Genomic DNA, 25,607 nt, shown 5'->3' with positions numbered 1-25,607 from the left:
ATGTTTCACAGACCTCGACTTCTTATGGAGGTCCCATCTGGGGTGCCAATTTGTTGCGCCTGCCACACAGTATGTTTTAACTCCTATATCTAGCAAAGAAACTGCAAGTCAACTTTTAATAATAAACAGTTATTTAACACAGTTAATACTATAACAACAAAATACACTATAAACTAACAATTTACACTATAAATCTCATCAACTATCTTGTGCTTTAACTTAACCCTCGATGATCATATACCACCACACTAGATGTTGGCCTTGATCTACATGGCAATGGTCATCTTCTCCCAATGGTCCCAGGACTGTCTTCTCTTCACAGTTGTCGGTCTCAAGTTACTGCTCCGGAAGGTGGTGTTACGGCTATTCTTATATTTAGTAGTTGTTGCAACCCTTTTGGGAGGGTCTTCGGTGTCCTCCAAGAGATCGATTGGGACTAGATCATCTTGACTAATTGGTCCCAATCGGACGTTGACATATCGATGGCAGAATGGTCCTTGGGCATCCATTCCTGGAGGTGTTGGGTGCACATAGGTCAGGTAGCTCTCTCCAAATAAGAATGTGAGGCGCCCCTGTGTCTGGTAAACAACTCAAGGTTCCAATTGTCCTGGGGATGGCATTCAGGTTGATTCTATCTAGTACAAATTCAAGCACATATTGTATTGTTTGCAACTGCTGGGTTAATTATAAACTCTGTAGCTCCAGCCAGTCTGGATTCTGCAGCATGTTGATTACCTCAGTCACTTTGGTCAAGGCTTGTCTCAGTTTCGCAGCATGCCTCATTTATTGTCCATTTTTCATAAATCCATCATTTTGAGTGGCTACATCATTGAAAAATTCCCACAGATAGGCTTACAAGGATGGTAAAAGCTCATGGGATCCAGGGTAACTTGGCATGTTGGATGATTAGCAGGAGACAGATGGTAATGATAGAAGTCTATTTGTATGAAGCTTGATGCCCACTGATCTACCACAGAGACCAGTTCTGAATCTCTCATTGATTATATATAAATTATAGATGAGAATGTGGGGTTGATGGTAAGTAAGTTTGCAGATGACACTAAGGTTAGTCGGGTGTTTACAAGTGTGAAAGAAAGTCTTAGGTTACAAGAGGATACAGACAGATTGGGCAGATCACTGGCAGATGGAACTTAACCCTGATAAGTGTGAAGTGATGTAATTTAGAAGAACTAACATGACAAAGGAGTATTCAATGAATGGCAAGACATTCGGAAGCTCAGAGGAACTTGAGTTGCTTGTCCACCGATCCCTGAAGGCAGAAGGGCAAGCTAATAGGGGAGTTAAAGTATACTGGACACATGCCTTAACAGGCTCATGCCCGAAATGTCGATTCTCCTGCACCTTGGATGCTGCCTGACCTGCTGCGCTTTTCCAGCAACACATTTTCAGCACATGCCTTAACAGTCGAGGCATAGATTATAAGAGCAGGGAGGTTACATTGGAACTGTACAGGACTTTTGTTAGACCACAGCTGGAGTTGTGTGTGCAGTTCTGGTCACCACGCTATTGGGAGGATTTGCTTTCATTGGAGGGAGTGCAGAGGAAACTTGTGAGGGTGTTACCTGGCGTTGAGCATCACAGCTACAGGATGGCAGGATGGTCCTTGGGCATTCATTCCTGGAGGTTTGGAGGGTGAATCTGATTGTGGTATATAAGTTAATGAGGGCCATGGACAGGGTTGAAGTGTCAAATGCAAGGGTCTATAATTTTAAGGTGAAAGACAAGAGGATTAGAGGGGACTTGAGCAGAATGTTTTTCACCCAGGTAGAGGTTGGGAATACACTGCCTGGGTGGGTAGTTGAGGTGGGAAAGTTCACAACTTTTAAAAATGTACTTAGATGAGCACTTGAAGTGTAGTAACATTCAAGGCTATAGGCCTAGAGCTGGAAAGTGTAGGTTTAGTGTATTTTTGGTGATATAGACTCGATGGGCTGAAGGGCCTTTTTTTGAAATGTATGACTCATAGAACTAAAGAAAAAGAAGAATGGTAACAGTTGCAGGAAACTCACTAAGCATTTGTCCAGAGTGAGTGTAAATGCCAGAATACTTAATAGTTCTGTTTGAAAGTAAACCCATGAAGAACAACATTCAAACAAACTCATGGCTAAATAACAGTATCAAAATGGGGAACAGAGTCCATGGTCTGATTGTTGAATTCAATCTTGGGTTCAGAAGGCTGTAAAGTGTCTAAATCAGAGAGCTTGTTACTCAAGCATGAGTTTATTCACTGGAACAGTACAGTGAGGACCAAAATGTGGGCATGAGAGCAAAATGCTGAATTAAAATAGCAAGCAGTAGAAGCTTGGGGCTACGCTTGGATATAAACGAAGGTGTTCTGTGAATTGGCCACCCAATTTGGTCTCCTAAATATAGAGGACACTGCATTGCTTAAAGTATTTTAAGTACAGAGGAACCTTGATTATCCTGCTTTCGATTATCCAAATATCAGATTATCCGGCAAGTTTGCAAGGACCCGATGCTTGGCTAAACAAGGTTATCCAGCATTTGATTATCCGGTATTCAATTAACCAAATGAAATACTCCCCACCCATGTCCTTCAAACACTTGAGGTTCTTCTGTATAGAAGCACGAACAAGACTGATTTTTTTTTCTATCCCTGACAGTGCACTTGCAGAAGTAGTTGAGAGCAACAAGTTCAAGACAACTGAGGACATTGCATTCTACAGGTATACCTCTGTTGCTGGAGGCGATCAATTCAGTAATATGTTGAGTCTAATTAAGATTTTGAGCTGTTCAAGGCAACGGCTGTTTCTGATAGCAGTAGTTTTTAAACCACAACAAGCTGGTTATCCAAAGCATGTAAACAAACAATATGCAGCTTTAACTATGAGATTAATCAATTTCCAGTATGGAATGGACTCAGAATTGGTAAAATTAATTAAGATAGCATGTCACTATCATTCCTATAGATGATGTAGCTGGAGGAGGACTTGAACTCAACTTTCTGACTCAAGAGAGGGAAACTGGACTGCTCCTTCAGTTAAGGATGATCAGAAGTATAAACAAAGTTTATATTTGACAAATTCAGAGAAACTGGAGAAACTCAGCAAGTCTGGCAGCATCTGTGACACGAGAAACATAGTTCATGCTTTGAATCCAATATGACTTGTTTGGAAAAGATATGTTGATTTTCTTCAGTACATTCTCTTTATATATTTGACTTTTATTTGATGAATATCAATGTTACTGAAATGAACCCTTGTGCCTGCATCAAGCACGCACTGGTCAAGTGGAGTTGAATCTATAATCAGCACTGTGGAAAGCTGACATGTCTCTGGATAAATTCGTAGTTTTTTTTCACTTATTTTCCCACCCCTTCAGGCGTCAGAAGAAGTTGTTGCCAGGAAATTCTCCATATCATGCCTTACTGGATACTCTCCAACTATCAAGCTACAAAGCCACACTACAGTTGCTTAATGAAGAGAATAAGGTTAATGTCAAAGTCGCAATGGTTTTGCTTTAATCCCTCATTGATCTCCAGTCGAATGATGCTTCAATGTTGCAAATGTTTAAATGCAGAATAATAAACTTCCTGGTGTTTATTTCAAAGTGACACAATGGTTAGGATTTTTATCATTCTTTCATGAGATGTGGATGTTGCTAGCAAGACCAAAATTTGTGGCCCACCCTACTTACCCATGAACTGAATAGCTTATTTGGCTATTTGAGAGGACAGTTAGGAACCAGTCATATTATGTATATCTGGAATCATATGTAAGCTAGATCCAATAAAGCTGGCAGATTTACATTCCTGAGGGACATTAGAGACAGAGTGGACTTTTTTACAACAATAAGTTGTAATTTCCCATTACTGAGACTAACTTTATGTTTCTGGTTTTTAATTGTTGATTTAATTTTTTAAGTCCTAAATTGCCTTTAAATTAGGACTCTGATGAGGAGTAACCTAGACTCAACATTAACTTGCTTACTGTCCATGTTTGCTGCCTGACCTGCTGTGATCTCCAGCATTTGTTGTTTTCAGTACAGATTCCAGCATCTGCAGTAATTTGCTCCTACATTGGGTTTCGGGGTAAATATTTTGAGCCAGGATTTGCAGTCTGACAAGGCTAGCACAGCAAATGCTTATATCATGATATTCAGATAGTTGTCACAATTGCTGTTTTCGATTACATTCTTGTACATTTCCCCAGTCTTTGTAGCCTGCATGTCCTAGTTCTCTCCCTTCCAGCGGAGACAGGCAAGTTCACGTAGGAGTGCCGAGCTCCTGTGAGTTCAGCCGGTATAGCATCAGCAACTGGAGCTTTGCTCGTTTCAAGGGAGTCAGTAGCTTTGCTAAACTGCTTTGCTGTGTGTTTCATATACAGACCTGCCACGACAAGTAAGTTTCCTTGGTGAAAGTGTTCTCCTTGGAGTAGTATTAAGATAGTATTCCCCCACCTCTCCAGCTGTTTATTGCAGTTGGTGATGACTTCGTTTTCTTTGCTTATAGACCTGATGTCTCTGATGATGCTCCTGATATTTCCCGAGTCAAAGGACGTCTTTAGTTAATCTCGCCAAGTTGTAACCAGTAAATTTTAGCCACACAATGCTTGTGATTGCTGCAAACTCAAGCTATGTCTGTCTACTCCCATCCATTTTTCCATGGCTATGGTCTAAATTCCACTCAAGTTGAAATCCCCAGTAATTGGCTGCCAAATAGATTGCAACATTAGATTTTAAGGACTGTTGTAAAAGGAAAGCAATAGTGATGTTCAGGGATGGAATTCCAGAGCTTTGTGTCTCAGCTGTAGGCATAGTTACATGTAGTGGAGTGAATAAATTAGCAATGCACAAGAGATCAGAATTGGAAGTGGGTAGAAATCCTGGAGCGTTTTGTAAACTGTATTCGCCACCCATCTGCTCATATCCAAATTACTTATTGAAATGAGCCCAGATCCCTTGCACTTGTCTTTACTGATATCCTATAAATTAAATAAGTATCTACTTCCCATCATGCTTTTCTCTCCGAGCCTTACGATCCTATCAAAAGCTTCTGAAAATCTATATGAACAAATTCCACTGCATTCCTTTTGGACACAGTAGTTTCTTCAAAAATGACATAAGTTAACCAATCGTGGAGTCCCCTTTACAAATCCATGTGCTTTTACCCGGGCCTTCTAAGCACTTTGATATGAATTTTTAAGGGGTAGTTTTCCAAATACGTACTGGTAAAGGCATCTGCAGCTAGCACCGTTTCATGCCAAAAATATTTGAATATATTGCCTGTAATTTTCCATTCATGGATTTTGGTACATGAGAGGAAATGGGTCCATGGTTAAAAGATGTGAAGTAATCTTTGAAAGGAAACTGTGGAGCAGAGGATAACAATGGGAGAATGCCCTGGCAGATGATAGACACTGTTGCAATGGATTAAATGCATAAAGTACTAATGGTGTGAATAGGGGAAAGAATCATGTGAGAGGTGTTGGCACAGTGATTATGTGATTGGACTGATAGTTTAGAGGCCCTTGCTAATGTTCTGAGACACCAGTCCATTTCTCACTATGATAGCTGATGGAATTATATTAAATTAATAAATCTTGAATGAAGTCTTAGTCTCAACGATGATGACCATGAAACTATTGTCAATTGTCATAAAACCCATCTATTCACTCATGTCCTTTACAAATGGAAAGATGCCATCCTTACCTGAATTTCAGTGGCTGAGTCCTTAATGTTGCTGACTGACCTGTATTAAAAACATGACATAAAGGACCAATCAGACTCCAACGATAGTCTTAGAGCCATAGAGTTGTACAGCATGGAAACAGACCCTTTGGTCCAACTAGTCCATGCCACTTCCTCTGGCAGCTCATTCCATACACGCGCTACTCTCTGCATGAGAAAGTTGCCCCTTGTGTCCCTTTTAAATCTTTCCCCTCTCACCCTAAACCTATGCCCTCTAGTTCTGGACTTCCCCCACCCCAGAAAAAAGACCTTGGCTATTTACCTTATCGACGCCCCTCATGATTTTATAAATTTTTATAAGGCTACCCCTCAGCCTCTGATGCTCCAGGGAAAATAACACCAGGCTATTCAGCCTCTCCCTTTAGCTTGATAACATTTGACATCAAGGACCAATTATGTCCAGAACAAAAAAAAATTCTCAGCTCATATAATTCTTCTTACATGTGACTCCAAACCAGGAACAAAGTGGTTGACTCTTAACTGTCCTCTGAAAAGACCTAGCAAGCCACCCAGTTATGCCAAACCTCCACGATGTCTAAAAGCAATTACGACTGAACAAAACACACAGCAATGAACTTGATGTGATAAATGACAACAGCACATCCAACTCTGTTGACCTTGCAGTGACCTTCTCACTGACAACTAAAGTATTTTGCCAAAACTGGGAAAACAGTCAAGCAATAAGTTGACTTACCATATCATATTTGAAAGATAATGTTCCAGACATGTGCTGTCGCACTGGTTAGCATGAGGGCGAGAGGTGGTGGCAAAGTTGTATACAGTTTGGAGGGAGTCACGTGGGAGTCCTCAACATTGCCAGTGTCATCAGAACAAAGTTAAGCAAGGAAATCTGCCCTCATCTGTCTTCAGCACAGGATGGCAAGGGCATTGATTATACTGTGGTCTATCACAAAGAGTGACTTGATAGCTTCATTATTGATTAGGCCTCTTTTGAAATATTTATTCATGGATGTGGGCTTCACTAGTTGCATGTGTATTTGTTGCCCTGAGGAAGGTGATGGTGAATCTTAAGGTGTAGGGACATCTGCAGTGCTATTAGGAAGGGAATTCCAGGATCATGGTCAAGTAACTGAAGGAATAGCAACATAGTTCCAAGTGAGGACAGGATTTGATGAGAAAGAAAACTTACTGGTGGTGGTGTTTTCATCAATCAACTGCCAATGTCCTCCCGGGCAATAGACGTTGTACATTTTGAAGGAGCTTTTGTGATTTGCTGCAGTGCATCTTGCCAATGGTACACACTGCTGTAGTTGTCAGTTGTGGAGGAAGTGAATGATTAAGGTGGTTGATGAAGTGCACTTAATCAATGAGATGTAGACTGGTTGTGTACTGAGTGGACAATCCAGTCTGCAACATTATTGCCTCAGTTGAAAGTTACTTCCGCAATATCACAATCCATTAATTAAATGAGCAAAGACGTGAGCATTAGAAACCAGATGCCTTGTTAGATTTAAATTCTTTGTACATTATGCACAGTTAATATCTTCGTTAAGAATTTATTTTGAATTGTAATGGCAGTGCTGGGTGATTAACGTTGTAAACATTTTTTTAGGTTTCACTCCTTTTGGAGATCTTTGCCCTTGAGGATCATGTAATCAGGATAAAAGTGAATGAGTTGAAGCCAATGAAGCTGAGATATGAAGTCCCTGATGTTATTGTTAACGAACCAGTCACACAAAGGTGAGATATCTGGTGCAACAAGCAAAGTCTAGTAGGAAGGTTGTTATTTGTCAAAGTGCCTTTTACAATGAATTTATGTGCAGGCTAGACCTGACTTTCTCACGCGTTTCGAACATGATTATCTGGTGTCATTACCTGATATTAATCCATGTAGGAAGATGGTCATGGTTGTTGGATGTCAGTCATCTCTGCTCTAGGATATCTCGGCAGAAGTTCCTCAGTGTATCCTAGGCCAAACCATCTTCAGCTGCTCCATCATGACCTTCCGTCCATTATAAGGTTAGAAGTGGGGATGTTTGCTGATGATTGCACTATGTTCAGCACTATTTGCAACTCCTCAGACACTGAATCAGTCCGTGTCCAAATGCAACAAGATCTGGACGGTATCCAGGCTTGGGGTGACAAGTGGTAAGTAACATTCGTGCCACACAATGCATTAGTATTATATGATCCCATCTGATTTATTTGATTGTGTGATAGGACAAACCTTCTGTCACATCATTACTTAGATTACAAACTGCCAAATTGTATATCAGTAAATAGTGGCAAAGTAAAGAGGTAATATTCAACCTTAACTTTTCTCTCAGAAAATGTCAAGTGTGAAATACTAAACCCCAGCATAAAATATGAGCCCAAGCACACATGAAGGTAAAAAATAAAAATACTTCTTTGTTACGCTATGGAATGTATGAGGTGATAATAATAATGCAAGTTTTGTAAATCCTGACAATATGAATGAAAGGAGTTGGTTGAAGTCGTTCAGTGTTTGAAAATGTGGGTCCATGGGTGCTAGATCAAATATAAGATGGTTGGAACAGATGGCAGAAGAAAGTTTTCATACAGAGAGTTGTGAGCTTATCAAATTCACTTCCAAGGTTATTGATTGAGATAGAAATTCAGCATCCAGGATTAGATTTGATTCAGTAAATGAAAATGACTTGATAGGATTTGAAATCTGGAATGGAATATGGAAACAAAAATGTGATTGTCTGGTTGTTCATGTGGGAAGGTAAGTGCTGACTTGAATGGGTTTGCCAAATAGGTTGCTTCTATGGATTGAGTTAAGTGTACTTCTTTTAAGTCGTCTTCTCCTCAAGAGACATGGTACACTTAGAGATAGGTACACATCTAAAGTCTGATATGTGCTATTGTTTACTCAATAAAAGGACTTGCCAAAGCTATAGCGGACGAGGCAGTGTGAGGTTACTGGATGAAGTAATAATGGATAAAAGAGAATTGTGAGAAAGATTGATGGCACTTCAACTGAATAAACTGCTAGCTTCAGATAAGATATTTCCAGGGACACTAAGGGAACTGAAGAGAATTAATGGTGGCACACTGTCTCAGTGGATAGCATTGCTGCCTCACAGCACCAGGGACCCGGGTTAGATTTCAGCCTCAGGCGACTGTATGTGTGAAGTTTACACATTCTCACCGTGTTTGTGTGCTCCGGTGCTCCGGTTTCCTCCCACAGTCCAAACATGTGCAGGTTAGGTGAATTGGCCATGCTAAATTGCCCATAGTGTTCAGGGATGTAAAGGTTAGGTGCATTCGTCAGGGAAAATGTAGAGTAATAGGGTAAGGGAATGGGTCTGGGTGAGATACTTTTTGGAGGGCCGATGTGGACTTGTAACCTATCTCCACACTGTAGGGATTCTATGAATTCTGTGAATGAAGGTAGAAATTACAGAGATGTTGTGTTAGATACTGGGGTGGTTCAAAGGACTGGAGGATTATAAATTAATGTAATCATAATAATTATATAATTATATGCCTTTGAGAATTAACAAAATGGGAAAGAATAAATGTCATGATTACAGACTAGTCATTTTAACATTGACCATGAGAAGTATTTTAAAAGCAATAATCCAAGAAAAAAATAAGACGCTTAAACAAGCAATAACTAAAAATAGAAAAAGAGCAAAAAGATTTATTAAAAGTTATGAAAAAAACTGCTGGAGAAACTCAGCAGTCTGGAAACATCTGTGGAGAGAGAACAAGAGTTAATATTTCAAGTCTGATATGACATCTTCAGAACAGGCAAGGGTAAACTCTGCTTTTTGTTGAGGTAATGGAGTGGGAAGTTGAACTTGAAAAAGGCATTAGATGAAGTAACATGAATTAGTCTTATTTGGGCGAGGTAGTGCTGAAATGGACCAGGATGTCCTCAGTCGACATGTAAAAACCAGTTCTCTGCCTTTGGATAAAGTTGCTGAGGCACAGCATGTAAATGAGAAACAAAAGCAGGTCAAAGATAGATTCTTGAGAAACACTAGAGATAGTTAGCAAGTTTTGAGAAGAGTTGTAGCTTAGGTTGATGTTCTGGACGTAGGTTTGCTCGCTGAGCTGCAAGGTTCATTTTCAGATGGTTTGTCACCATACTAGGTAACATCATCAGTGAGCCTCCAGTGAAGCACTGGTGGTATGGCCTGCTTTTTGTTTATGTGTTTAGGTTTCCTTGGGTAGGTGATGTCATTTCCTGTGATGATGTCATTTTCTGTTCTTTTCCTCAGGGGGTGGTAAGTGGGATCCAAGTCAATGTGTTTGTTGATAGACTTTTGGTTAGAGTGCCATGCTTCGAGGAATTTTTGTGCGTGTCTCTGTTTGGCTTGTTCTAGATGGATGTGTTGTCCCAGTGGAAGTAGTGTCCTCCCACATCTGTATGTAAAGATACCAGTATGGGTCATGTCTTTCTGTGGCTGGTTGATGTTCATGTATCCTGGTGGCTAGTTTTTTGCCTGTTTGTCCAATGTAGTGTTTGTTATAAGGTATTTTGTAAATTACATTAGTTTTGCCTTTTATTTGTTTAGGGTCTTTCAAGTTCATTAGCTGCTGTTTTAGTGTGTTGGTGAGTTTCGGGCCTACCATGATGCTAAGCGGTCTGAGTAGTGGTCATTTACAAAATACCTTGCAACAACTGTAGCAAACATTACATTGGACAAACAGGCAGAAAACTAGTCACTAAGATAATGAATATCAACTAGCCACTAAAAGACATAACCCATTCTCATTCGTATCTTTACATACAGATGAGAAAGGACACCACTTATATTTGGGCAACACATCCATCCTAGGACAAGCCAACAGAGACACGCACAAGAATTCCTAGAAGCATGGCACTCTGACCGGAACTCAATCAACAAACATATTGACTTTTTGGACCCCATTTACCACCCCCTGAGAAAAAGAACTGGAAATTACATCACCAACCCAAGGAAACCTAAACACATAAATAAAAAGCGGGCCATACCACCTGTGCTTCACCAGAGGCTCACTAATGATGTTATCTAGTAGGGTGATGAAACGTCTGAAAACGAACCTTCCAGCTCAGCGAGCAAAGTTACATCCAGAACCAGTGATAGTATCAGAGAGAGTAGGAAAAGAAGTCCTTGTATATAGTAAGCTGACTATATCTGGGTCGAGAGGATTTGAATTAGGGGAGTCCAGTCTGATCCATGCTGGTGACAGTGAGGAAATGTTGGAAGAGGATAATGTGGTTGACCATTTCAGAGTCTACAGACACAACAAGGAGAGGAGGAGGATAACTTTGTCACGATCACATTGGATAGCATTCGTGATTTTGTTGAAGGTTTTTTGATATTGTTGTTACGACACAGAGACAGATAGCTGTACCAAATCAACCTTCTATCCTTGTATTCACAACACAGTAAAATTGAAATATTTGCATTATAACATGATTTTAATGTCTCATTTCAATTCCTGGCAGGTCAAGGATATACTGTGTTTAAATATATTGTGCAATTTGTACCTTTAAGGTAGCATGCCAGTATGAGTGTTTGCTGCCATTTCAATTCATTAAGTATCTGTATATGCTATTGACTGTGAAAATATCTATTTTCCTTCTGACCATATTCTAAAATGGGAACTCTTTGTAAATATGGCACGCTCTTTAGAGCATTTATTTTGTGTGTTTTCCAGACTGACTGTAGTGTGTAGTGATGGGCTTTCTTTAACACTGGCTGCAGCTAATGGATGCACCCACGTATTGGTTATAGCAAAGCCATTTCGAATGGAAATTCAGAATCATGGTGAAGTATCAATGTGTGTGAATTCTCTTGGGTATTTATACTTTGAACATCTGCGTAAGAAGTCACAATCTGAAGTGTAAGTTTCCAATGCTGTAATTCATTTCCTGTTATTTATATCCCAATCAGTAGCCTAGAAATTTTCTGATAGTGATGGAATTTAGCCATGTCAGCCAATCAAGTCTGTTGCATCAATTAAATTATGGTTTATCTGTATCTTAACTCAACTTGCCCTTCTTAGCTAAGTCCTAAAACACCTGCCCAACAAAAATTATTTGCCACAATTTAATTTGAAATTTGAGAATATAAGAAATAGGAGCAGGAAAAGACTGGCTATTTGAACCTAGGCTTCCATGGCTTGGATTTTGGCTGATCTTAGAGACCAAAAACCTGTCTCTCTCAGCTTTAAATATATCCATTGATGATGCATCCACAATCCTGTTGAGACAGAGAATTTCAGCTTCATAACCAGTTGTTCCCTGATGCTGAAACCACCAGCTCTTATGCATTTCCCCAGCCAGGGGAGACAGTGCCTCAGAGTATATCCTGTCAAGCCCTTTTTAATCATGAATATATCATTGAGATTACTTCTCATTCTTTTTAGACTGCAGAGAATATAGACCCACCATAGGACAAACCTTCCTGTCCCAAGACCAGTGCGACCAACCTTCACTGTACTGCCTCAAATGCAAGAAAAGCCTTCTTTATATTTGAGATCAAAATTGCATGCAACATTTCAAATGTGGTCTTAGTAAACTGGCGTAGCAAGACTTCTTTACTTTTGTACTCTAATCCCCTGGCAAGAACGGGCAAATCACCATTTCTTTTCCGAACTGCTTGCTGTGCCTCCATGCTTTTTTTTTGTGTTCCTTATATGTGTACAGCCAAGCCTATTTGAATATTAACATTTCCAACTTTCACACTGTTTAAAAAAGTTTTGCTTTTCTGTCTTTACAAACAAAATGAATAACCTCACACTCCTCAATGTTTTACTCCATCTGTCACCTTGTTGACCACTCAGTTATTCTGTCTATCTCTTTGCAGTGTCTTTATTTCCTCACAGCTTGTGTTCCCATGAAGATTTATATCATCAGCAAACTTGAATACATTACTCTCTGTCTCGATGTCTAAATATTTTTAACCAATCTGTTCAAAGTTGTTAGAGCAGGTGGGACTTAAACACAACCCGAAACTTTCTGGTGCAGAGGTAGAGATATTACTGCTGTGCCACAACAGCCTTTATCTCTTTGCCAAAGTCATTAAGGTAGCTTGTAAACAGTTAAAGCCCCAGAACTAATTCTTATGTCACTCCATTAGTCACATTTCTACTAACTTGAAATTGCCCCATTTATCCCTATTTTCCACTTCCTGACAATCCTTTAATCATGCGCACGTATTACCCAACTCAGTGAGCCTTACCTTGTGCATTCATCTTTTGTGTGGCATTTTATTGCATTTCTTGTGGAAATCCAAATATACTAATCTCCACCATGCTGTCACAATTTCCTGATTTTTTTTGACTGAAGATCCTTTCTTATTGATGTCCATAATATCATCCTTTTCCTTTGTGACTTTTCAAAATGTTTTGTACCTTGGAATATTTATTTGTCAACCTCGCTTAACGTGTACATAGCTCTCAATAGTAGTTAGAGCGAAAGCATTTCCTGTATCTTTATTTGTGCCACCACATTATGGCTTTGTGCTGATGCTGCACAAATAAATAACTTCAGTACTTATTACAATTCCTTGAATGGACAGAACTTTATGTTATATTAAAGATATTAAACTCTCTGTCCCTTCCAGTTCTCACTCAAATTATCTTTGCGCATATTGATATACAATCATATTGCCTCAACATTTATCTTTGGAAACCTACATCTCTTTTCACCCATACGCTCCTCTTTTGCTAAAGTCTTTCTCCCATAATCCGACTAGCTTCGTTGGTTAAGTCTTGTGTGTATACAGTTTCCTTTCCTGTCACACCCTGATTACCATATCCTATCGGTGCTTAATTATGAAACTCATCAGGGCACTAGATCCAGTATGATTCAGGTGAAAGCTGTTGCGATATTATTGTTCCCTGTTTTCCAGTTCTGGTGCTGGTGACTCACGAATCAAAACCTATTTCTTCCACACCAATCTTTGAGCCATGCATTCAATTCTTTGAACTTACTTAGAGTCATAGAGATGTACAGCATGGAAACAGATCTTTTGGTCCAACCAGTCCATGCCGACCAGATATCCCAACCCAATCTAGTCCCATCTGCCAGCACCTGGCCCATATCCCTCCAAACCCTTCCTATTCATATACCCATCCAAATGGCTCTTAAATGTTGCAATTGTACCAGCCTCCACCACATGCTCTGGCAGCTCATTCCATATACGTACCACCCTCTGCATGAAAAAGTTGCCCCTTAGGTCTCTTTTATATCTTTCCCCTGTCACCCTAAACCTATGCCCTCTAGTTCTGGACTTCCCGACCCCAGGGAAAAGACTTTGCCTATTTATCCTATAATAATCCTATAATGCCCCTCATAATTTTGTAAACCTCTATAAGGTCACCCCTCAGCCTCCGACGCTCCAGGGAAAACAGCCCCAGCTGTTCAGCCTCTTCCTGTAGCTCAAATCCTCTAACCCTGGCAACATCCTTGTAAATCTTTTCTGAACCCTTTCAGGTTTCACAACATCTTTCCAATAGGAAAGAGACCAGAATTGCACTCAATATTCCAACAGTGGCCTAACCAATGTCCTGTACAGCCGTAACATGACCTCCCAACTCAATACTCTGACCAATAAAGGAAAGCATACCAAACGCTTTCCTCACTATCCTATCTACTGCGACTCCACTTTCAAGGAGCAATGAACCTGCATTCCAAGGTCTCTTTGTTCAGCAACACTCCCTAGGACTTATCATTAAATGTTTAAGTCCCGCTAAGATTTGCTTACCATATACCCATTTCCTCATGGCTCAGATATTAATGCATACATGATAGCTTTTTTGTTTTGTTTTTTAGCTTATTCTCCAGCTGTTCCTTTTCCCTCAATAGAACCTTTCCTCCTCCCTACGTATGTCATTGATACCAATAAGGATCTCACCAATCGGATCCTTTCTCTGTCGCTCAACTTCTCTTAGCCCGAAGGAGATATCATAAGCCTGGAACAGTTAGGCAACACAGTTTATGGAGCTTACATTCTCACCTGCTGAAAACCATATCTATCGTCCTAACTTCACTGCCCCTTACGATGTTTGTATTTCATTTGACTCCCCTAACCTAACTGGTTCCCTGTATCTAATTTTTATTATCCTCCATGCCAATCCCTGTTGTCATGCACAAGCTGCTAGTACTTCAAACCTGTTGGCTCATTGGAGAGGCCGAAGCTCTACTTTTGCGACCTTCTGCATCTGTTACCTTTCTCAATCATGGTCACACCATTTGTCCCTGATCACAGACCAAATCTAAATTACTTTTTCAAAGGAGTTGATTGTTTTTTTGGAACAAAGTATCCAGGTGACTTTCCTCCTCCCTGATGGATCACAGCAAAGCTCAGACTCTAGCTCATCAGTTCTGAGCTAAAATTCCTTGACCTGCAGGTGCTTATTGTAAATGTGCAAGCTGTCGATCGTGGATGTCCACCTGTTTCATTAATTGCAGCTGCAACACTTCAGCCACCCTGCCATCTTTTACCGATTGAATAGTAAGGAAATATTGCTTAACTATTATGTGTAGTTGTACCAAGTAGTTTAGTGTTAAACTATGAATTCAGTGCAATATTGATATCTCCCAGCACTGGGAGAAACTACTCCCCCCTAATCGTATTTAGTTTTAATACTTTTTAGGAGGAGAGAATTCCAAGTTTTCCTAAAGGTGAAGAGGTACTTCATTGAGCATGAAAGTTCTGATTTTAAGATTAAGCTTTGTTGTTTTGGACTTCGCCACAAGTGAGGGATGGATGGTGCCCTGAGTTTGACATCTTTAGGACCTGGATTCAGGTCAACCCTAAACTTCTTTGTTGGCTACCAATATGTGAATATGTTTACCAGTCTCATTCCAGTTTAGTAGTAGGCACCACTGAGAAGTTGAATTCATTCATATTAGGCCATCAAAGGAGTTGGGGCTAGCTGAGTTGCATCTGAATTATCAATATAGTAAGAGGGAGCTTCAATCACTTTAGTCACCTCAAAATGGCCTGACTGAAAATTAAAAATAAAAGAGATTCATATAGTTCTGTTACAATTCGGGTCTTTTCTACTTTCTTTCCTCTAGTTAGGACCTGGAATGCATTCCCTGAGAGTGTGATGGAGACAGTTTCAATGAAAGCCTTCAAAAGAAAATTGGATAACTGTCTGGATAGAAGAGATTTGTGGGTTAGCTGGGAAAGTTGAGTGAGTGGAAACAAAGACAGAAGTTGGTGGAAAAGCTCAACAGATCTGGTGGCATCTGTGCAGAGAAATCAAAGTTAATGTTTCGGGTCCAGTGATGCTTCCTCAGAACCGGCCTGAAACGTTAATTTGATTTCTCTTCACAGATGCTGCCAGACCTGCTGAGCTTTTCCAGCAGTGTCTGTTTTTGTTTCTGATTTATACCATTTGCAGTTCTTTTAGTTTTTATTGAGTGAGTGGGGCTAGGTGGGTTGCTTTCGCAGAGACCAGCATTGATTACAATATGTCAAATGGCTTCCTTCTGTGCTGGACACTTCCATGATTCTATATATTTCAATTTATTTATTTTAGATTAACCTCAACAATAAATCTTAGCTCCCTCTAGTCTTAGAGTCAGACAACACAGAAACAGCCCCTTCAGTCCAACCAGTCCATACCGAACATAATCCCAAACTAAACTAGTCCCACCTCCCTGCTTCTGGCCTATATCCCTCCAAACCTATTCATGTACTTATCCAAATGCCTCCAGTGAAATTATATCTTTTCTTAAATAAAGGGACCAAACTGCTCACAGTCCTCCCAGATTTAGTTTCACTAGCACATCGTACAGTTACATAATTCCCTGCTCTCATACTTCAACCACCTTGAAATAAGGTCCAACATTCCACTAACCTTCCTGATTACCTGCTGTGCCTGTATGCTAGCTTTCTGTGTTTCATGCATGAGTATCCCAAGGTCACGTTGTGTTGCAGCTTTCATCAGTTTTTCTCTATTTAAATAATATTCTGTTCTTCAGAAATGAGCATCTTCACATTTTCCCATGTTATATTCCATTTGCCAACTTTTTGCTATTTTACTTAACCTACCAATAATTCTCTACAAACTGTTTGCATCCCTCTTTCAAACTGCCTATTTTTGTGATGTCTACAAATTTGGCTACAATTCATTCACTTCCTCCCTCCAAGTCATTAATACATATTGTAAACAGTTGTGCTCCCAGCACTGATCCCTGTGGAACCCCACTGATCACATTTCACCAACCTGAAAAAGAATCGCTTATCTGCATTTGATTTATCCTGCCCGTCAGCAAGTTCATTATTCATACTAATATACAAACTCCAACACCATGGGCTGTTGTCTTATGATCTATTTTACCTTAGCAATTTCCGTACAACTCTCAAATGAATCAGCATTTTGTTTTATTTTTATTGAGAGAAAGATGTTGGCAAAGCACCCCATTAGTATCTTTAAGTCATTATTATGAATTCTTCAACTTTTACTTCAAATAAAACATGATCTTGTTTAAAAAAAGTTTCAAGAAAATTTAACATTCCCTCAGCTCTACACCAACAATATTCTCTAGGTTGAGATCAATCTTAGTCAGTAGTTTGAATCCACGGCCATTTAAGAAGGGCAAATACTGCCAGTTATGCTAAGTGGACCATGTGGGCAAAGCCACATGATTACAATGGCTCTAATAACCCCTGGGATAGAAGGGGATGGAGAGAAGCAAGCAGGGTTCCCTTTACTGATATATATTGACATCTGATGGGAAAATAATTATCCAGACAAAATACAATATTAAGCCCATCTATGTCTCACCAACAACCCCATCATTGTGACCTTAAATTTGTAGTCCTAAATATTGTACAACAATTGGTTTAGCCATGATCAATTTGATTTTTAATCCTTTGATTCTAGGTGACAGAAAAAACTGCTGCCCTTTTTAGGACTTCCCTTTCCCAAGTGTGGATGATGATTATATGGTAATTGTATGTCTATATGTATTCAGGTGAGGGTATGAACCGAGGATTCACTTTTGCTGCCATACATTTAGATATAGATCAAGCAAAAACCTGTTCAAAGATAACTGGTAATGAATCTCAAATGACATTGTTCCTTTTCATTCCAAAACAATAGTCTTGTGAATCTTATCTCTTTAATAACAGAATGACACCGATTCTTAAGAATCAGGCACAGAAGTTTCCTACTTTTCTATTGTTGTCATTCAACTTGACAAACTGCCAGAAGACTCAAGTACAAAATAACAATTGTTTTATTTGAGTGTATGTAAGGAGACTCAGTCCTGTTAGTAATTCATTCTGCAAAGTTCAACAGTTTCCAGGTTTAATGCATAACATTCATTAAGTTCTTTTATGATTTGTTGACTTAATGTCACAGTAAAAGTTAACTCATTCCGTGCAATAGGCATTGTCTAAATTTTACCCAAGGCCTTTGTCATCTTTACCGATTGGATGTTTCCATCCTTTAGACTGTCTGTGCACACCTTCAATAATATCTCATTTGCTTTTAGTGAATATTTAACCCTAAACATATTGAAATTGGTTCAGCCCCTTAACCTATAGTGTTGCCTTCCAGTGAACTATATTTTCATTCATCCAAACCTTATCCAAGAACAATTCCTTCTGAGTCATAGAGATGTACACAATGGAAACAGACCCTTCGGTCCAACCCATCCATACCGACCAGATATCCCAACCCAATCTAGTCCCACCTGCCAGCACCCGGCCTATATCCCTTCAAACCCTTCCTATTCATGTACCCATCTAAATGCCTCTTAAATGTTGCAATTGTACCAGCCTCCACCACATCCTCTGGCAGCTCATTCCATACACGTACCACCCTCTGTGTGAAAAAGTTGCCCCTTCGGTCTCTTTTATATCTTTCCCCTCTCACTCTAAACCTATGCCCTCTAGTTCTGGATTCCCTGACCCCATGGAAAAGACTTTGTCTATTTATCCTGTCCATGCTCCTCATGATTCTATAAACCTCTGTAAGGTCACCCCTCAGCCTCTGACGCTCCAGGGAAAAAAGCCCCAGCCTGTTCAGCCTCACCCTGTAGCTCAAATCCTCCAACCCTGGCAACATCCTTGTAAATCTTTTCTGAACCCTTTCAAGTTTCACAACATCTTTCCAATAGGAAAGAGACCAGAATTGCATGCAGTATTCCAACAGTGGCCTAACTAATGTCCTGTACAGTCGCAACATAACCTTTCAAATCATTTATATAAAATGACAAAACGTAGAGGGCCCAGCACCGATCCTTGTGGCACTCCACTGGTCACAGGCCTCGGGTCTGAAAAACGACCTTCCACCACCACCCTCTGTCTTCCAGCTTTGAGCCAGTTCTGTATCCAAATGGCTAGTTCTCCCTGTATTCCATGAGATCTAACCTTGCTAACCAATCTCCCTTGGGGAACCTTGTTGAATGCCTTACTGAAGTCCATATAGATCATATCTACTGTTCTGCCCTCATCAATCCTCTTTGTTACTTGTTCAAAAACTCAATCAAGTTTGTGAGACATGATTTTCCATGAACAAAGCCATGTTGACTATCCCTAATCAGTCCATGCCTTTCCAAATACATGTACATCCTGTCCCTCAGGAATTCCCTCCAACAACTTGCCCACTACCGACCCCCAGCCTCCTCTCATTTATCTCTCCACCCTTCAGGCACTCTGCCTATATTCCTGATGAAGGGCTTTTGCCTGAAACGTCGATTTTACTGCTCCTCGGATGCTGCCGGAACTGCTATGCTTTTCCAGCACCATTTTAATCAGTGGCACCATGTTAGCCAACCTCCAGTCTTCCGGCACCTCACCTGAGATTATCGATAATACAAATATCTCAGCAAGAGGCCCAGCAATCACTTCTCTAGCTTCCCACAGAGTTCTAGGGTACACCTGATCAGGTTCTGGGGATTTATCCACCTTAATGAGTTTTCAAGACATCCAGTACTTCCTCTTCAGTAATATGGACATTTTTCAGTGTGTCACTATTTATTTCCCTCCATTCTATATCTTCCGTATCCTTTTCCACAGTAAACACTGATGCAAAATGCTCGTTTAGTATCTCCCCCATTTTCTGCGACTCCACACAAAGGCAACCTTGCTGATTTTTGAGAGGCTCTATTCTCTCCCAGTTACCCTTTTGTCCTTAATGTATTTGTAAAAACCCTTTGGATTCTCCTTAATTCTATTTGCCAAAGTTATCTCATGTCCCCTTTTTGCCCTCCTAATTTCCCTCTTAAGTATCCTCCTACTGCCTTTATACTCTTGTAAGGATTCACTTGATCTATCCTGTCTCTTCCTGACATATGCTTCCTTCTTTTTCTTAACCAAACCCTCAATTTCTTTAGTCATCCAGCATTCCCTATACCTACCAGCCTTTCCTTTCACCCTAGCAGGAATATACTTTCTCTGGATTCTTGTTATCTCATTTCTGAAGGCTTTCCATTTTCCAGCCATCCCTTCCCTTTTCCAGCCCCCAATCAGCTTTTGAAAGTTCTTGCCTAATACCGTCAAAATTGGCCTTTCTCCAGTTCAGAACTTCAACTTTTAGATCCGGTCTACCCTTTTTCATCACTATTTTAAATCTAATAGAATTATGGTCGCTGGCCCCAAAGTGCTCCCCCACAGGCACCTCAGTCACCTGTGCTGCCTTATTTCCCAAGAGTAGGTGAAGCTTTGCACCTCTCTACTAGGTACATCCACATACTGAATCAGAAAATCTTCTTATACACACTTAACAAATTCTTCTCCATCTGAACCCTTAACACTATGGCAGTCCCAGTCTATGTTTGGAAAGTTAAAATTCCCCTACCATAACCACCCTATTATTCTTACAGATAACAGAGATCTCCTTCCAAGTTTGTTTCTCAATTTCCCTCTGACTTTTAGGGCGTCTACAATACATTTCCAATAAGGTGATGATCCCTTTCTTATTTCTCAGTTTCACCCAAATAACTTCTCTGGATGTATTTCCAGGAATATCCTCCCTCAGTACAGCTATAATGCTATCCCTTATCAAAAATGCCTCTCTTGCCTCCCTTTCTATCCTTCCTGTAGCATTTATATCCTGGAGCATTCAGCTGCAGTCCTGCCTATCCCTGAGCCATGTTTCTGTAATTGCTATGATATCCCAGTCCCATGTTCCTAACCATGTCTTGAGTTCATCTGTTTTCCCTGTTAGGCCCCTTGCATTGAAATAAATGCAGTTTAATTTATTTGTGCTCCCTTGTCCCATGCTGCCCTGACTGTTTGACTTGCTTCTGTTCTCAACTGTACCAGTTGAAGTTGAATAAATCCTATGGCCGCCTTCTGTGTTTCTGTGCTTTAAACCTTTAAGGACTTTCTTTAGTCTTCGGTTCTGTTATATCTGACTGGTTATCATAACATTGTTAGAATGCTAGGATGAAGCAAAATGGTAGCACTGAGTCAACCACAACAACATGCACGTATGGCACATTTGATATTTGAAGAGCGCAGAATAGGAGGAGTACAGATATATTTGACAGTTGTATCCTTAATAAAGTTCCAATCGTAAGGAGAGGTGAAGCCTTAATAGAGTTTGAAATCAGAAGGAGAATTTTAAGATCAAGGAATTGTTCAACGAGGAGGTTATTGTGAGTCCGTGAGCACATAGGTGAATGGCTGAATGAGACTTGCTTGAGTTAGTGTGTAAAGGTTTAAATGTGCTGATATTAAGGAGGTTGGAAGATAGGAGTCCATTTGCGTATAGTAGTGAGTGAGATGTTAAACAAATGGTTTGCTTGCCTTTTTAGAGTGATGTAAAATGTCCCATTGCACTTTTTGAAGGAGAGAAGGGAAGTTCTCCCAGTATCCTGGACAGCAATTATTCTGCAATCAGAATTATTCGAACAGATTATCTGATCATTTATTTTATTGTTGAACTCTATTGGGTGCAATTAATTGTCTTTGGTAGCAACAAAAAAAACTTAATTGGCTGTAAAATGATTTATGGGACAAACATACCAAACAACCCCACCACCCTGTGGCCGACCACTTCAACTCCCCCTCCGACTCTGCCAAGGAAGTCCCCGCCTCCTCCACTGCAAAATCCAAGCCACCCAATGCCTGGAAGAAGAATGCCGCATCTTCCAACTTGGGGCCCTCTAACCACATGGCATTAATATCGACTTCACCAGTTTCCTCATCTCCCCTCCCCCTACCTCATCCTAGATGCTATCCTCCGACTCAGCACCGTCCTCTCAAACTGTCCTACCTGTCCATCTTCCTTTCTAGCTACTCACTCCATCCTGTCCCTCCGATCTATCACCATCACCCACACCTGCATCTACCTATCGCCTTCCCAGCTACCTCACCCCCACTCCACCTCCACACTCCTATTTATCTCTCATCCCTCTTCCCCACATCACATTCCTGATGAAGGGCTTATGCCTGAAACATCAATTCTCCTGCTCCTCGAATGCCGCCTGACCTGCTGTGCTTTTCCTGAGCCACTCTTTTCAACTCTGATCTCCAGCATCTGCAGACCTCACTTTCTCCTGTCAAAAGATTTATGATTTGTCAGATTGCTAGGTCAGAGAGTTCTACAGGCCATTGAGTCTGCGCTGCTCAAAAACAGGCACCTACTATTCTAATCCCAATTTCTTGCAATTAGCCCGTAGTGTTGTATGTCTTGGCCTCGCTAGTGCCTATCTAAATTCCTCTTAAATGTTATGAGGATTCCTGCCTCTACCGTCCTTACAGACAGTGAGTTGCAATTTCCCTTTGGGTAAATGCAAGGATATATTTAAATTATCAGAGCTCTCTTTAAATTTAGGAGTACAATGCATTAAAAATATTAAACAGTTTATACTCAGGCAGGTCTGCTGCAAATTATTGCAGCATACTGCAGGTGGAATGGTGGCTTAGTGGTTAGCACTGCTGCCTCAGTGTCAGGGACCCGTGTTCAATTCCACTCTCCGGTGACGTCTGTGTGGAGATTGCACGTTCTCCCTGTGTCTGTGTGGAGTTTTCTCCCACAGTTCAGTGATGTGCAGGTTAGGTGGATTGGCCATGCTGTGTCTGTAGTGTCCAAGGCTGTGCAGGCGAGGTGGATTTACAGGTTACAGGGATAGGGTAGGGGACTGGATCTTGGTAGGATGCTCTTGGGAGGGTTGGAGTGGAGTCAATGGACCAAATGGCCTGCTTCCACATGAGGGATTTTTTGATTCTATTCTGACCTTCCACCTGGCAAAGTGTTCAAGTGAATGCGATAAGGAAATGTATTCTTTGCATCCCTCTTTTTAGTGAAAAACAAACATGTTGCAAATTAAAAGATTAATTTAAATGTGAAAATACTGCAATTGAATGAAGTTGTTGGTATTAATTTGAAGGATTAGCAGGTATACTAAAATAGAATATGAAGAAATTTTATTCAGATATATTAACTACTTCACTTTGAAAACAATTAATATATTTGGTAATGAAGCTCAGAATGGTAATTTTCTATTTTGTGCATATAGAAACATAAGAGAGAGCCGACAGGAAGGCAAAAGAAAACGTGACATGGAGACCCAGGAGGTAAGGAACAAGTAGGTGGTGTTTGGAAAACAGTCCAAATACTAGAAAGCAGGAACAATGGTAAAAGTCTGTTTCTTACAGACATATGTACTGTAAAAATCTGTTTTGAATCATCTGCTGCTTTTGTCTATCTCAGTGTGGCAGTCAAGAAAAGTTGGGGGCAAACGCATTCAGGAGGTGCAGAACAGACCATCAGAAGGAGGAAGCAAAAGACTGTCTCAAATTTTGAGAGATTTGGCAGTAATACAATTCGATTTTCTAAGATTGGAGGAAATGGCTTATAGAAACTTTTGACTGGACAATCAAGAATTCAAGGAATCTAAAATTCTTCAATGTTAACAATACAAAAGGCTTTTATCCACTTCCTTCTGTATGAATTGTGCATGAATGGTTAACATTTTCAATGAATTTTCATTCTTAGGAAGCAAATTCTACCTTTTTTGCCCCACTTGTTGATTGTTGATGTTGCAAAAAGATTTCAACCTTCTGGAGCTCTCGGATTTGCGTGAACTGACTTTGGATATTTATTTGCTGATAGGGTATCTGCTCCAACACACTGGAACGAAAGGTTACTAGCTCCTTCAAAATAATGAACCTATCGTGCTATGATCCGAGAATTAGAGAAAGAAAGCAATAAGCATTTCGGCGACAGTTATGTTTATTTATGTAGTGCCTTTAAGGTAATGAAATACTTCAGGTGTTTGATAAGGCAAAGTATTAGACAAAGCTACAGAAGGAGATATAAATTTTTAAAAATCAACAATGCGGTTTGCCTAGTTCAGTCAGAATTCACTGTCTGTCTCTAATTGCCCTTGAGAAAGTGGAGGTGAGCTGCCTTCTTAAACTACTGCAATCCATTTGCTTTGATATCCGCACAATGCCAATAAGCATGGAGTTCCACGATTTTGACCCAGCTGGACTGAAGGAATGGTGATGTGCAAGTTTTGGTGTTCCTGCATATCTGCAACCCTTGTTCATCTAGATGGTGGTAATCATGGTTTTGGAGGGAAGTATGTCAGAAGTCTTTGTGAATTTCTGCAGAGTTGTAGACAGTACACACTGCTGCAACTGAGTGTTGGTTGTGGAGGTAGTGAATGTGATGCCAAAAAACGGCTGCTTTGCCCTGGATGGTATCAAGCTTCTTGAGCATTGTTGGAACTGCTGTCATCCAGACAAGTGGGGAGTATTTAATTATACTCGCAATTTGTGCCTTGTAGATGGTGGACAGGTTTTGGGAGTCTGTAAGCTGCAGAATCATAGCTTTTGACCTGCTGTTGTAGCCACTGTATTTCTATGGCTAGTCCAGTTTAGATTCTAGTCAATGATAACCCCCAGAATGTTGGTATTGCAGGATTCAGTGATGGTGATGCTTCTGTATGTCAAGAGGTGATAGTTAATTTGTTTCTTGGTCGAGATGTTCCATGCTTGGCACATGTGTGATGTGAATATTACTTATCACTTGTCAGCCCTAGCTTGGATTTGAGCAGGTCTTCCTGCATTTGGACATGGACATAGTATCTAATGAGTTGTGAATGGTGCTAAATATTGTGCAGTCAACGGTGAACATCTCCACTCCTGTCCTTCTGATGAAGCAGTGCAAGATGGTTGGGCCTAGGACGCTACTCTGAGGAACTGCTGTAGAAATGTCCTTGAGGTGGGTTGACTGATCTCCAACAATCACAGTGTCTTCCTTTGTACCAGGTATGACTCTAATCAGCAGAGAGTTTTTCCCTGGTTCCCATTTATTCCAGTTTTGCTAGAGTTGCTTGATTCCACACTTGCTCAAATGTGGCCTTCATATCAAGGACATTAGCTCTCACCCCACCTCTGGAATTCAGCTTTTTTGTTCATGTTTCATTTAAGAATGTAATGAGATCAGGAGCTGAGTAATCTTGGTAGAACCTAAACTGAGGGTCAGCGAACATGTTATTGCAAAGCAGGTTTAATAACATTGTTGATGACTCCTTCCAACCCTTTACTGATGATTGAGAGGAGATTGCTGAGGCGGTAATTGGCTGGGTTAGATTTGTCCTGCTTTTTGTGCACAAGGCACACCTGAGCAATTTTCCACATAGTCATCTCGATGTCAGTGTGGCAGCTGTACTGGGACAGCTTGACTAATTCAAGGATCATGAGGTGCTGTGGGCCATTAGTAGCAGCAGAAAGAAGAATTTTCATCACATTTGTTGGAATGTTTATAGGGCTCTGGCCTTTGCAATACCCAATGCCTTCAGCTACTTCTTGATACTATGTGCAGTAAATTTAATTGACTGAAGACCTTCATCTGTGACGTTGAGGACTTCTTGAGGATGATGTGCATCATTCAGTTGGCTCTCCCGGTTGAAGATATTTGTGGAGCTGCCTCCACCAAAATTCACAACTGGATGTAACAAGACTACA

General features: G+C 40.4%; 1 protein-coding gene across 1 annotated transcript in view; it reads left to right on the top strand.

Moving 5' to 3' along the window:
* LOC140476552 (neutral alpha-glucosidase C-like) overlaps positions 1-25,607 on the top strand; it is a 117,796-nt gene that overhangs the window by 19,213 nt on the left and 72,976 nt on the right. Inside the window, exons 3-7 of the mRNA XM_072569334.1 lie at positions 2,646-2,708; positions 3,364-3,472; positions 7,304-7,431; positions 11,371-11,556; positions 23,150-23,207. Coding sequence (XP_072425435.1) covers positions 2,646-2,708; positions 3,364-3,472; positions 7,304-7,431; positions 11,371-11,556; positions 23,150-23,207 — 544 coding nt within the window. The remainder of the gene's footprint in view (positions 1-2,645; positions 2,709-3,363; positions 3,473-7,303; positions 7,432-11,370; positions 11,557-23,149; positions 23,208-25,607) is intronic.

Source organism: Chiloscyllium punctatum, chromosome 4 (assembly GCF_047496795.1).
Source record: "Chiloscyllium punctatum isolate Juve2018m chromosome 4, sChiPun1.3, whole genome shotgun sequence".
Lineage (NCBI taxonomy): Eukaryota > Metazoa > Chordata > Chondrichthyes > Orectolobiformes > Hemiscylliidae > Chiloscyllium > Chiloscyllium punctatum.
This window is presented reverse-complemented; position numbering and strand designations above follow the sequence as displayed.